This window comes from Fundulus heteroclitus, chromosome 8 (genome assembly GCF_011125445.2).
Source record: "Fundulus heteroclitus isolate FHET01 chromosome 8, MU-UCD_Fhet_4.1, whole genome shotgun sequence".
In the NCBI taxonomy this organism is placed as follows: domain Eukaryota; kingdom Metazoa; phylum Chordata; class Actinopteri; order Cyprinodontiformes; family Fundulidae; genus Fundulus; species Fundulus heteroclitus.
The window spans coordinates 21,492,038-21,507,089 of record NC_046368.1 but is presented as its reverse complement, the minus strand read 5'-3'; the positions used below and the strand labels follow the sequence as shown (position 1 = coordinate 21,507,089).

General features: G+C 41.8%; 1 protein-coding gene across 3 annotated transcripts in view; it reads right to left on the bottom strand.

Moving 5' to 3' along the window:
* Positions 1-9,251, bottom strand: part of camsap1a (calmodulin regulated spectrin-associated protein 1a) — a 43,368-nt gene extending 34,117 nt beyond the window's left edge. For all 3 annotated transcript variants that reach the window (XM_021319234.2, XM_012867993.3, XM_012867994.3), the window contains exons 1-3: positions 8,860-9,251; positions 8,196-8,395; positions 23-285 (exon numbers count right to left, since the gene is read on the bottom strand). In XM_021319234.2, the coding sequence (XP_021174909.2) occupies positions 23-285; positions 8,196-8,394 (462 nt within the window). In that variant the 5' untranslated portion in view covers position 8,395; positions 8,860-9,251. The remainder of the gene's footprint in view (positions 1-22; positions 286-8,195; positions 8,396-8,859) is intronic.
* Positions 9,252-15,052: the final 5,801 nt, after the last annotated feature.

The following is a 15,052-nucleotide window of genomic DNA, read 5'->3' as shown; positions in this document are numbered from 1 at the left end:
GGTGTCAGAAGGGAGTACCAACCATTTTGATGGGGGAGGAGCTGAGATCCAGGTCAGACACTGGTGTTTTGCTGGCCTCCAGGACATAGATGCCCTTTCTGGACAGCGCCTGGATGACAGACTGGTGGCTTTGGAGGGAGGCGGCCTGCTCGGCGGGAAGGATGAGCGCGCACACTCGGCTGTAGAGCTCTCCAGAGAGCAGCAGGTGGATGACCAGCGGCTTGATGTGCTCCTGCTCATACTGGTCAGTGTAGAATGGGTCGCGAAGATCCGAAGGGATGTGATCTGGGATTAAAACAAGAATGAAGCCACACTTGAAAATTAAAAAAAATGCATAGGCTGCCTTGACAGTAAGTAATTAATTTCCTTTAAGCCACAGTAATATCACGCACCATCGCTCACACAACTTGTTCTTTCCAGACACGTGTTTACCAGTTTCTCACCATGTTACATAACCCCAAGGCACTCAGTGCACAAACTAATAAGGTATTAGACTGTCTGGAGAGAGGAAAAAAAAAAAACACAGCCCTAGGACAAACTCAGATCCTGAGCAACATGTCAGGAGGCATGCTGTGCAACAGAGGCTTTAAGTCAACGAGTTAACAGACTTAGGGCTGATGTTTAAGCTGCTGGTTGCTGCTCCTGGACACATACAAGGGGAAGCTATTTTTACATGCCCAGGATTTGTTAATCCAGATTTAAAGGCCTGCAGGACTGTCAACATTTAGCCGCCAGCGCGTTGGGTGCTGATGCAGACAGGTGATTGCATTTTTTTTTTTTACATTGCAAAGAAATAGGGACAAACCCACTCATATGAGCAAAGTACATTGGATTTAGCAACTTTGTAAACCTTTTTTTTTTTTTTAAATCATCCTTCTTTAGACAAAAATAAAATGTTTTCAGCACAATGTCCTGCTTTGAGTTTTTTTGTTTTTTCTTGCACAAGTGAAACAAAGAAAATGTGTTCGTTGCAAGTCATTTTTAAGCTTTGAGCGCAGGCAGGCCAGCTGCTTGCTTTTTGCTCGCAGCAGGACGTGAATCCCACAGCAGATCAAATTAAAGAGAAAGCCTCATAAATGGACACTTATTAGAGCTCGCTGCTCTTATTTCAATCCGCCTGAAATTCAACTGGTTAAATATAGTTAAATCAGTTTAGCAGATAAGCGATCTCCAAAGTTAACATGTCATGTGACAACACATCAGAGGTGGTAGTAACTGGTTAAATTAACTCAGTTACAACTACTTGAGTAACTTAAAAAAAAATTGCTTCTAAACGTAACTTTACAACAGATTTATCTTTGAGTAACATTATTATGAACCATCACAACTCTTCCTCTTGAGTATAATTTCCAGCTACTAACCTCTAACTTCACTGAATGAGGTACTAAAACACACACACCAGACACGCCTCAAGTTTAAGTGAGACTTCCTGATTGTACATGACCTTCATTGTTTTCATGTTATTTGGTATCTGATGACCCTGCTGTTCCATTTGCAGGCTATTATAATGTACATACTTTCACTGGCAGCACTTTTCCTTATCCTGACAAACACACGTACACACACACACACACACACACAAACTATATATATATATATATATATATATATATATATATATATATATATATATATATATATATATATATATATATATATATATATATATATATATGTGTGTGCGTGTGTGTTTTTGTTTGATGTTTTTTAATCCACCACCTCATATTGTAAAAGACGGTGGAATGACTCCCTTCCTTTAAAAAGGTAAAAACAAAAAAAAGATAATTGTTTAAAATGTACCAGATTGTAAAATTATTACATGTAAGATATACAAAGATAGTGGCAAAATAGACACTTGTGCTGAGTTAGTCTCCATCGGATCCTTTTGTTTTAACTTCATAAATAAAAAAAACACATATTACCCCCACCTTCCGGTAGACAGTTTTAGCTTCATACAATCTGAGTGATGCAAACAGGAAAATCTTGGAAAATCTAAAGCAATTTATTCCAGCTGTAATTTAAATATATATGGGGGCCTTTAACCTTTCTATGTGGTGGTGCTTCGGCTGGTGCACCACTACTCAAAACACCCATCACTTTACCTAGGAACATAAAAAACACACTCTGAACGTGATTCCTACCCAAGATGGCTGGGTGTTGCTTTCAAAGCTTTGAAGAGTGCTTCAAATTTTGTATGATTTCTGTGAGTGAATAAACCACCACAACCTCTTTCTCACTCAGTGCTAAAGTAGCTGTATGTGTACGAGCATCCAGGAGCATGTATAAAAAAGCTCTTTGCATTGGGCTTGATTAAACCTGTCTAGTTTTGCTCCAGCTCATGCTGCACACTCCCTGCCCTGACGCTCTCACAGCCTCAGCCGCCCTGAACGTCCCCTTGTCCTTCCTGGTTGCCGTGGTGATGGGTGATGAGGGGAGGAAATGCCAGCATGGCTAATAGTGGGGGCTGGGATGCTGTCCCATCTCCTGCTCATTTGATCATTTTACGGTCTGTGACTTTAGGTGTGTGTGTGTGTGTGTAGTGGGGGGGGGGGGGCTTCTTCAGCAATCATTGCTGCTGATCCTCCTTCAATATCTGTTATCCACCTGATCTAAGCATCACAGCCCTCCTGGTGAGCATGTGTTAGAGCGTGGGGGGGGGAATTAAGAAAGGTTGTCTGTGTGCAGGTTTTCTACAGGGAAGGTCTTTGTTCCTGTTCAGGCGCTCCATTAAAAAGGACGCAAAGATGTTGCTGACAGACGGTGCAGGGCTTTCAGACTCTGGCCAATGCAGCAGAAATACGCAGCTCTTCGACTCCAGCGAGAAAGGTTAATGGAGATAGCTCCCCAAGAGTACATGCTGAGAAAACACAATATTCACGACGCACACTCGTGGCAAGGCTTGCCTGACAGAAAGCAGCGAGAGGCCTAAAGCCAAGCTAGCAGCTTTTTCAGCTTCAAGCTTTCAGGGAAGCTCTGGACGAAGCCGTTTAATATTCCCAAGAGGAATCATTTAGTTTCTGCGGTAACTTACATCCTTGTGTTATTTATTATGATCATAGTTCTCACACATAAAATCAGCATAATCTGGATTCAGAACATTAAATGTATCATTGGAGATGAAAAGCTGTAGAATCAAAATAGGAATAAAAAAAAAAAAAAACTGTGGTTATTCTACTATCCTACAAAATCTAGTCAAATCAGCCACCAGCGGCCATGAATTAGCATTTTATGAGTCTGAACAAGAAGGCTTTGTTGAACACACCGCAAGCCTCCAGGTCCAATCCCGTTAAACACTTAAACATGTGATTGGCTGACTCTGACTTTCACACCAGCTCAAAGACGACACAGTCCTCCCGGCACCCCCTGTGTTTGTGTGCAAGTTTGCGTGTAAAGCTAATCAGAGTGGCAACCAAGGGCGCGGTTTCATCAAATTAAACAAGGCCAGGTGTTTGTTTTTTTTTTTTTTGTTTTTTGCTTCCATCTGCTACAGCTTCTACTCTTTAAACTGAATTTTACTTTGGCAAAAATAGATAAGCTGTAAGACATAAAGAGACGCGTCTCTGTTTCAGCAGCTAACAGGGACAAACAGTCTCCGACAAATATTATCAATAGAGTGACATTGATATGTGTTCAAAGTAGTCAAATTGAGGGTTTTAAACCACTTTTATCAGGTACCAGTGCAATCCAAAATAGATAAAACAAAGAAAAAATGGCAGGAATAACAAAGGAGGATTAGCTCTAAATCTTCAACCTCTTCCGAAATAAACCGCTGGACGACTGAAACTTCGACACGAACGAGATAATTATCCCAAACCCATTTCAGAGCTGGTTTCAGAGCGGAGAACCAGGACTTAACAGAATAAGGGGGTGAATTAAAAAGCTAAATATGTTCAAACTGGTTTCAAGGTTAACACAAAATGACTGTAATGTAGTCCATAGACACTGAGAGCTTGTAAAGAGTAAAACAAGAACTAACTGGACCTGAACGGACTTATCCGTCCTTTGAGGAACAGGCTGTGGCATAATTCTAACTAAACATTAGGACATGAACTAAAAGTTACCACAGGTGGTCATGTCAAGGGAAGCATGCTGATCGTAACGGTTGGGGGCGCTCGCCTAGAATCGAACACAATTCATAGTAATTGGGAACTAAATTTTAAACAGCAAAACAGAGCCCGCATTTTTCTAAGCTTAGAAATTGTATCTTTCATTTGAAAAGTCAGCTGTGACCCTGGAACAGAGGAAGACCAATAATCTATATACTATGTAAAGAAAGAAAGATCACCCAATGTTTCCCCACTGTCTGGCATGAAGTCAGACTTTCTGGTTTCTGTCCATGTTTACATGCATCAAGATGTCTCTAAGAAGTGGATTAAGCCCAGACGAGGATGTCAGGGCTTCTTATAATTGCAAACGAGTTAATTGGAGGCTCTCCTGTGGACGCACGTTAAGGTAACACTTCAAACACTCAAAAGTAGCCAAGCAGGATATCAGGAAGAGAATTGTGGCGCTCCACAAGTCTGGTCCAATTTAGGAACTGAAGACTGCCAAATTCATCTGCTCAAAACAGTTATACGCAGGTATAGATGGCACAGCAACGTCCGGTTATTATAAGATTCAAGAAAGAGACAAACGTCCCTGAATGGCCACTCAGTGAGGAAGAAGTCATTATTCCAAAAGCCAGAATACAATTTGCAAATGCATTAAGGGACAAAAAAAGTTGCTTTGGTGACATGTTTTGTGGTCTAATGGTCCGTTCCTTTTGCCTCGGAGGTGGGAACTCACGAGTTGCAGATTACGTCATCTCCGCCTTTTTGCCTCGGTCGGACAGCAGGAAAAACATTGAAGCTTGCAATGTTTTTAAAACAATAACAATGATAATAACGCCGTTCTAGGCGGCATTTTGTGCAAATAAACAGAGCTGAAACATCCCGTCTGATGAACACTGAAAGGTAGCACCTGTACGACTGACTAAACATTACATAAACGATAGAGAGCTGCTACAAACAGTCAAAGTATGAGCTTTTAGTCCATGGCAAGTAGCAGCCATCATGAATGCCGATGTCGGGTATCATCCTGTTGCACCGACTTTCCGACTCGTAATACACGCTTTAGGGGCCATTTCAGTTAAATTTTCCGACCCGTAGGTGATACACTTTAAAAAGAGAACTAAAAATTAGTAACATTTTCTTGAAATTAATGTATTTGCGCTTGATTTGAGCAGGTAAGATTATTTGCCAATGGAATGAGTATTTTTACCCCTAAAATAAGATAATTAGATATACTGCACTTGAAATAAGATGATGGAGATGGATTGTTCCTATTCTAAGTCCATTGGCAAATACTGCGATTTACCTGCTGAAATCAAGGAAAAATACTTTCATTTCAAGAAGAATTTTCTTATTTTATGTTCTATTTTTGCAGTGTGAATCCCGACTACCAAGAACAGGTGGAACGCACTATAATACTACTAAAAATAGTTACATTTAGAGAAAAAAAGAGGGGAGGCTTACACATGCAAACATTTTTGGGCATCCAAAATGAGCTAAAAAGTCTCATCTAATTGAATGTCAGAGAGAGAACACAACTAAAGGTTCTATATTTTTAAGCAGCAGGGAAGTGCTCACTAACAAGCCTTGTATTTACTACGCTTTGTCTCCTTCTCTGAGCCAAACTGCTGAGCTCTCCCGGAGCAGAAATCCAGGAGGAAAACCCCTCCATCCGACATGCTGACTCATCCCCTGGAAGCCATAACAACAACTTTTCTGCAACACGAGGGCTGCCCCAGTATCCTCTTCCAAACGAATCACTGTCTCGCTGGGGTGTGCGGACAGCAGCGCTGACCTCGTCCTCAGAAGCCCGGGCGAGCAGACAGCGAGTGGCACAGAAACCCACATAAACTGAGTCCTTCCCACACTTTCATCCACCGGCGTGGCCTTGTGATCATTTTCTTTATTGCCTCTATAGGCCTTAATCAGAGCCAGCGACATCACCGAACCTGACCTCTGCGTTAAAAGAAGAGATGTCAATCCCTAAGGTGAAGATTTTTTCGTATTAGAATCCCTTACACCCAGCTACGGTGGAAAAATAAACACTTTAGTGGCACTTTTGATTTCTTTAGTTTAAGATTTAGCATAAGACATTTCAAACACGTGATCCTTTTTTGTTTTTTTGGAGACCGTGAAAACTAAAAAAAAGGGGTCTGGAATCGGCTGACACAGGGGCTATACAGTTGGGGCGGGTCAGCAAAAAGCAGAGAGAGAGAGAGGACCGTCTGCAGTCACGCCGAGAGATGTCGTCGATTCACAAATGAACCTCTAAAGCAACTTAACCGTGGGAGGAAACCCGAGCGCACAGGGGCCAAAATCCGTACGCTGGTCTGACTCCATTGGAGTCTGACCAGCCGCTTCCAATGGAAAAACAAAGATGTGCTCCATGCGGAGTAATTCTCTTAGCTGTTAGTCACTAGCTAATAAAACAAATCCCCTCGGTACGATCTAATTTGACGACGGTTTCCTTTCTTGTTCTTATTTGCTCCGCTGAATGGCGTTTGGCTCATTCACCAACACTTCATACTAGAAAATATTGGAAAAAAGAGTAAATCTAATGGCCAAAATAATCATGGGAAGTCTGAAGGTAGTATCGTAGCCTATTTAATGTCAGAATAGGTCAGCAGAAGCTCTATGGAGGATAAAATAAATCGGACAGGCGTTTGGTTTAAAGCAGGTGGGGAAAAAAACGGTCAAGTTTGACATGTTTGGCTGAAAAACAACAAACGAATCATCAGAAACTGTTCAGGTTGTCACAGATTAGCGCAGCAGCAGAGGGCGTACGACCGCCTGCAAAACGATTCCACTGACTTAAGGTTTCGCATTTCATAGCAGGGTTTCTTTTCCCTCTAAAATGATCTGAACGGACTAATAAAGCATTTTTTTTTAAACGCATGTTGTAATTCCTAGAGTAATTGAATCATCACTTTAGTCGATGATAAACTGCTTTCCTGGATTCTAAGAGGAGTCGATGAAAAATTGGTCGGAATAGATTTGCCAGGCTTCCAAACGACGACCAAACGGGACCTTTATATCTCTACGGCTCTTAGACATTTAAACCTCTTAAGCCTTTTCAAATTTCTCCACGTGACAACCACGAATCACAATGTCATTTACTGGGCATTCTTGCTGGATGGACTTACACAAAGTGTAGCCTAAACGTCAAGGGAGATTATGATTTGCCAAATGTTTTTTTTTTTTTTTCACAAATCAAAATCTGGAAAGCGTGGCATGCCCCCCCTGCTAAAAACACAGGATTACCACAGCATGATGCTGCCATCACCATGCATCAAAGCGGGGAACACGTGTTCAGGGTGTGAGCAAATGTTACACTGCAAAAACAGAACTAAAAATAAGTTAAATGTTCTTAAAATAAGTGTATTTGTCCTTGATTTGAGCAGGTAAATAAGACTATTTGCCAACGGAATAAGATATTTCCTCTTAAAATAGGAACAATTCATCTCCATCATCTTAATTCAAGTGCAGGATGTCTAATTATCTTATTTTAGGGGTAAAGATACTCATTCCATTGGCAGATAATCTTATTTACTGGCTCAAATCGAGGACAAACAGACTAACTTTAAGAACATTTTTCTTTGTTTTCAGATCCGTTTTTGCAGTGTAGTTTTCTCTCAGTTTAGCAAGAAGACCCCAAAAGCCCTATTGGTGCCTCATTTGATCACAGCAGTAGCCCCTAGGTGGTCGGTGACAAACTGTACTCAGTATGAGTTTCTTTTAACAATGTCTCTCTATATCCAGACAATAATTTACACCCAGATGGACTCCCTTTTTTTGTATAATCAGGTTTCTACATTATACATTGGATTTTATTCACAGGAATCAAGGTGAAGGGGACGCAGAAAGGGACTGAAATCAGACTTTTTAGATTTTTGTCTGAAATAATAAAAAAAATGTCTAATGGTTTGTCTGTTTCGGTCCAGTCTACGGTTTCACCGTCCTCTTGCGTTGCCCTACGGCATGTAATGTCAGTACGAACACAACAGGCCGCCGTACCGTCCCTCAGTAAGCACCCCGTCACACTGAATCTCCCATCGGACAAACGGCGGATGAAGGAGGCGCCCGGCGGAAGCACCAGGTTGGTCTCAGCAGGTGAAAGACGCGACGGCGAGGAGGAGAGAGCCTTACCTCGGCCGTAGGCTTTGGCAAACAACCAGCGCAGATTGGCTTCTATTTTGGCCCGTGCACAGTCGTAGAGCTCCAGTGGTACGACCTGGGCCTCCACGCCTCCTCCATCCTCCTCCTCATCCTCCTCAGCTGCTGCTGCTGCTGCTGATGCTGCTGTTCTCCTCCTCCAGGTGCCGTCCCTGCCAGCACTCACATCCATCCTTCGGGAGGAAGAAAACAAAGATGAGCCCTGCTAGTGGTGGAGGCAGACAGCATTACATCACCCGGGAACAAAACAAGCAGGGCCTGCTACCTCATCACCTGCTGGGATGATGGGATGCAACAAAGCATCCCATCATCCCAGCAGCGGATGTGAGCCCTTTCAGATACAACCCAAACACTTTCGACCATGAGAATCAGACCATGATGATGATGATGATGATGATTGTGGTGTTGATGATGATGCGTCAGGTTGAAATCTACAAATCCAGCTTTCATTCTCAATAACCGATGGCTCTCTAATAAGGCATTGTTTGCATTTAACGGAGCTTTTAGGAGCTGACACAGCCGGAACAATGATCATTGCTGGCGCAGAGCCGACGGGGTCTTCGCCCCGCTAAAGCTGGTCGCTCTGTGGGGCGGCGGATACCCAAAAAAAGAAAGAAAGAAAGAAAGAAAGACTCACCTCTAAGAGCACATCTGCGTCCTGCTCCGCAGCCTCGGCTCTTCAGACAGGTGTGTTGGCGTTGTTAAAGCGCCGCCATGCCGGCGGTGGGGCCTTATAACGGGGAGACTCCTCCCTGTCCGCGGCGAGACGAAGCTCCTCGGCGGCCCTGCTGGGCTGAAAGCTTGATGCTCGTTAATCCAATAATACCAAATCCGACTGCCAACCAGCCGGGAGTGCGGCGCCGTCGAGGAAAACGGGAAGCCCGAGCAATGGCTGCTTCATCGCGAAGCTGTCATCGCCCCGGACACAGTAACCGGTCCGCCGGGGTGCTCGAGCAGCCGCTTCTCGCCGTAGGAGCCTGTATCTATGGGGACGGGTGTTACCTTCGGCCGGCCTGCGATGCACGCGCTCGCCAGCTGAGGGCGCTGTTGTCCTGTTGTGACAGCAGAGCAAGACGCCTGTTTCTTTTTTTTTCTTTTTTTTTTTTGCCTCTATTAGGCTTTCCTTTCGTCCAGGATGCTGAACAAAAGCATTACCTAAGGGTTATGCTGCCATGCTGTCACCGTGTAAATGGTGTGCAAAAGGTTGATGTGCACAGTTGGTTTTCCAGCACAATAAGTGTTTTGCAAGCACACTATAAAGGTAAATCTTGGTATCATAGTTAAAGCACCTTCTTCCACATATATGCTGTGTCCTCTGCATTTCCTGCTTTTTTATTTTTTTTTATTTTATTGTGGCAAATCTGAAGCAGCACTAAATAAAGCTAACGTTCATCAATCATTTTCTTCTTCCCCTCAATACATAAATGTCAGACTAATAGTTGCCCCTTTAATATATTCTTCCACCTGAGGTGTGGATCTCTGCAGCTCCCGCAAAGTTACCACGGGCCTCGTGGCTGCCTCCCTGATTATTTATCTTCTTGTCTGGGCCAGTTGGAATGGATTGCCATGTCCGGGTAGTTGTCCCCTACTTTTTTAATGTTTTGGCTGATGGAATGAACGGCACAGTGTGAAACTTTCAGCTTGTCCCACTTGAGATGTTGTTTTGTTGCCTAACTCTACTCTAAACTTTTCCGCAACTATACATCTGGCATGCTGTGATCTCAGATGTTCTGTAACAAACCTCTGAGGCCTTAACAGAACAAATCTTTTATACTGAGCTTAAATTACTCAAAGGGGGGACATATTTACAAGTTAGATGACTGCTAAAGGACGCTTGTTGCACTGCATTTTATCCAGGGGTATCACAGAAAACCCTAGTTTTCGGATTTTGTATGTGTATATATAAATTCAAACCATGATTCATTTTTCCACCCTCTTTCTCAGAAGATGTTGTAACACACTGTAGATTTTGCACACACAACTAAAATGTTAAAGTGTTTGTGAACTGTAAATTGATATCTAATTTTTAAGAAACACAGTTCTTAAAAATTAGCGGACGAATGTAGTTACCGGCCCCAGAATAGTTGTTAGAATAGGTTAGATTGTCATATCTGATGGTTTTGTTTAAGATGTTATATGAGGCAAATGAAGATGTGTGCTTTGAATCCTTAGACTGTTGGCATGAGCTATTGGCTAAATTAAGCTGTTGCTGCTCCTAAACAGGCCTCCTCTTTTCCTGTTTTTAAATGTCTTTTAAAAACGCACTTTTATTTCTTTGCTTTTAATACACTTTGATCTTGTCGTATAGGGCATTTTAAAATACTCTTGCCGTGAACTTGGTTTTTGTATTTTCATGTTGTGTGTGTATGTTTTGAACATGTTTTTTTTTAACCTTTTCTTGTTTTAATGTACAGCACTTTGGTACCCATGTGGCTTTTAAAATGTGATTTAGAAATAAAGCTGATTGATTGATTAAGTTTGCGATTAGTAAAGTAAAAACAGAACCTAACTAAATTTTGTCCATTTAACTACCTATAAAGTATGCAACATCTACGCCGATATATATTGTTTGGTTTGAATGTGTAGTTTGAAATTATGTAAATTAATTTAATGCGAAAACAAATTGCTTCTTGGAATCAAAGAAAAATATTTACCATTGATATTTTTTCGAGGCATAGATGGGTACATTTTAATAATTTCAACATTCTTAGTGAAGAACTAAAGTTATTTTGCCGAAAAGGAAAGGGTTTTATAAACGGAATGCTCATATTGAAATCACACATTTGTGTTTAAGAGAAACAACCAGAAGGGGGCGACATTCCTCTATTCAGGGATGAACCAGGGCTAAGGGCTAGGATTTTATACCTGAATTGAACGTCTCCAACATTGTAGTTGGTTTTTCCTTCTATAAAAACTGTGAAAAATGTTTCAAACTATGGAAAAACTGTTGAAAATTGTTTCAGAATTGTTATTGTTTGACAATAAAATACTACCTTTCACATTTCAATACAATGCTGCTTCCTTGCACTCATATGATTTATTCTGAAATGTGGAGAATCATAAATGTGGAGAATCATATATCAGTGATAGACATGTAGTTAATCAAGTGTCACTATGAAATGATATAGGACACTGTCAATTGTAAATACCTGAAACGGGGTTAAGAGTTCATCTTAGTCACTCTATGGTGTGTTTGCATTAAGGCCTTTACTGTTAAGATTTGACCTGATGTTGGGAGACAGCATCATGCTGAAAGATACAAAAATATACACAGAAAGAAATGGGAGGTGTATCTGGAGCTAAAATCGTGGATTTCCCCTTATTTCCAGAGAATAACTCTAAAGCTCGGTGCAATTATTGTGATACAGAAATCACAGCTACTTCATGATTTGAAACAACATGGCACCACAGCAAAACATAGATCAACATTTCTCTGTTTAAAAGAAGACAACTGATATACTACACAAGGGTAAGGTCACTTTGTTGTTTCAGTGCAAGGTGTTCAACTGATCGAGTTGATGATGCCACTAGTTTGTTGTTGTTGTTGTTTTTTGGTAATCAACATAAGAAATCTTCATGGCTATATGTAAAATGGAAACATATGAACTTTTTTTAGGGTAGATTTGACAACATGATTGGGATTTGTGTGTTGGCTATTTGCTGCTTGATTGCATACTTTTAGGGATGCTTGTCTGTGTACCTAACCTTTTTTATTTGTTTTGGTGCAGTTGTGTGCTTATGGTGTGTTCTTTATCTTGTGCGTAATAGTTATAAGCTTTTAAAATTAGTTTCAAGAGATGCTGAGATTTGGGCTGGTGGTGGGGTTTTTTTTGTTGTTTTTTTTTAGGTTGCATTGTGCTTTAGCTGTAAACTCTCCTTCAGATCTGGCAACCCTAGATGCAGCAGAGAGAGATGGATGGGTTGCCATTTTGGAAGCGGTGGCTTTGTGTAACTACTGGAAGACAATGAACTGACTTATTTTGTTGTTTAGTTAACGCAGAGTGATGTCTCCTCTTTTCCAAACTGGACCATGAAGGTAGTTTATGTGAGAGAAGAAGATGCAAAATACATGGGTAGATGGTGACAGATGACTCGCAGTGGTGTGGGAAAATCTGAAAGAAGAAGAAACACAATAAGGAAAACTACCTCAATGCCTAAATAACTATAAATATGAACAACTAAAAACTGAGACCGTTTCTGGTAAAAACCAAGCCACTACGGTCTGATGGTCTTTTCTATAGTTTTTTCTCCCCTTTCATTTGTGTAGCACGGGTGCCTAAAATATATTTGTTGTAGTGCTTTTGAATCCTAATACTGCTGTCATTGGAATTAGGTACTTTCTTTCATGTGATACTTTTATCCCTTGCATATCTTGTGGCAAACTTTGAACAGTAATTTCTTGGGCTTTCTTCCCTCAATTCTATTTTTTTCTTGCCACTCTTCTTTTCTTGTCAGATTTTTAGAGTGCCCGGCCTGTCAGTTTAAGTGGACAGGAAATTTTTTTTGGCAGGTTTTCAGTCACGTCACGGTCTATTTTCAGAAGATTATTAGAACAGGGGTCTTTTAAACATCAAAAGCTTGGGGTGTTACTTTATAACCTAACCCAATCGGCTAGTTCAAATTTCGCCAACTTTGTAGCCTGTGAATATTTCTTGCCGTAACATCCACAATTGTCTTTGCGTGTCAATCCTGTGTACAATGTTTTCATTCAATCACTGCTTTTGAGTAATTGATTTTGCATCCATTAAAGAAAATCTGAAAAATGTATGCGTAGAAACTGTAACAGACATCCTCTGTGTGCAGGCACATACCTACGGACACATTTGAATTGGCGAAGGATGACCACCTCTTCAGAAAAGTTAATTTATGAGAGCATCTCCAGCAGTAGTATGTGGAGCCTCGGCTGTACGTTTGGTATAGTACAGGTGTTTATGTTCATAGGCTCAACCTAAGAGTCCTCCGAGGGGATAGAGAGTTCAATGAGAAAGACATTCCCGCAGAGAAGAGGCCATAGCCCTATGTTCAGTCTTAATGTTCGGTCTAAACGTCTCCTGGACCTCGAGTATTTCCCAGTCACAGGCTGCTAAGTGTTACACACCAGCTTCTGCTCTGTTGGTATCAGAGAGTTGATGTCTGCTCACTTCTCTTCCAGAGTGGTGGCAAGACTTTTGAGGACCTGGGTGAGGCCAACCTTGCACGTCTTGATGTGTTTGAAGGATCCTGGCCAAAAACATAATGCACATCCTGAATCTTCACCAAGAGAGTCAAGAAGATTTATTGGTGCTCAGACATTTTGCTTCCAGGACCTACACCTCCTTCCACCTGATCTTCCTGCCCTCCACACCGTCCTACGGTGTCCACTGGCCCTGCTTCCCACATAAGACTGTCTTGGCCCGCCCTGTTGCCTCCACCACCGTCTTCCTGCAATCTTTCACTGTATCTTCGTTTCTTGATGGCTGCCTGGTTGTTCGTCCAAAGTCTGCTCTTTTTTTGCAGATGTTGCCTCCTCAAAGGCATTGGCTGGTTTCCATTTGCTACCTGCCACCATGGTTGATGCATTGTTGTTCCCCACCACTTCTGGAGACTCGTTCAGTATCACATGCAGTTTTGCCTTAGCCCACTTAAACTCCACTGTGAGACCGGCGAGAGGCAGTTTGATAATGCCATCGCTATAAATACCCGTGCTGGACCGGCAGCATGGAACTCCAAGCCGTTTCTTGACTAAGCCTTGTTTTATCAAGTGTTGTGATGGGAACCTCGGTGAGTGTAAGGGGGCCACATTACCTGAGGAAGCAGGCAAAATTGCTGACATGAGGCCTTCAGTCTTCCAGACAACTAAGTCTTATCTATGTCCGAAGCCCAGCGCTGATCTCTATCTGCACCTGTTGAACCTGGTCTTTGTCTTGCATCATACCGCCTCCCAAAGCTTTTCACTGGTTGTTCACACACTCTGGGTTTGGGATGAGTTCCAATGATGACTTTAAGGTCATCATTGAATGGTCATTTCATGCTGCCTATTATCAGAATGCGTCTTTAGATAATCTTCGAGATCTTTCCAAGCTGTTACAAACGTTCCACTTTTCTCCCCAGCAAAGAAGTTTTCTAAAGAATTTGAAAGCAACTTTTTAGAACTGTATTTTTGTTTTCTCCCTCTTCCTCCTGTGGCGAGCCGCTAGCCGAGGAGGAGCCAACTAAGAGGCTATTTTCCACTGTTTCCAAAGTTGTCTCCTCTGCTGGCAGAGGCTCTGTTGTCTCCTTGAAGATGGTGCTGCTGGGACCTGTCTGCCAGACTTCCTGTCCTGAACACCAAAATGTTTTGCACCATACTGGTAGAGGATGTCTCATTCTTCCAAGTTTTTTTTTCCACTGCGCCTTTGAGCTGCTCCAACATCAAGAACAAATCTGTGTTAATCGATACCCAAAGTTTCTTGCTGGCAGCCATGGCCCATTTCACGTTTAGCTTGTGCCCGACCATCCTTCTGGGCTGGATTCTCTGATGATTTAATCTCTGTGTATGACAATACCTCGTCTGTGACTTGAGTACAAATACATTGCAAACTATGTTTTGACTCCGCTTGTTGTAGTTAAGTTGACTGATTTGAATCTTCACGCAGAAAGAAGTTAATGCAGGGCCCTGGTCTCTCAACTCCCAAGCATTTTCTCCTCCTCTGATGAATCCCCAACCCCAAATGTGTTGTAACCCTAAATGGTAATTGAGAAAAATGTCAAAAACAATTATGCTAACTTTACATTAGAGAAAAAAATATTCTGTTTACTATAAATACATTAAAATGGTCCCACTGCCTGAAAAGAAAAATAAAATAGAACAG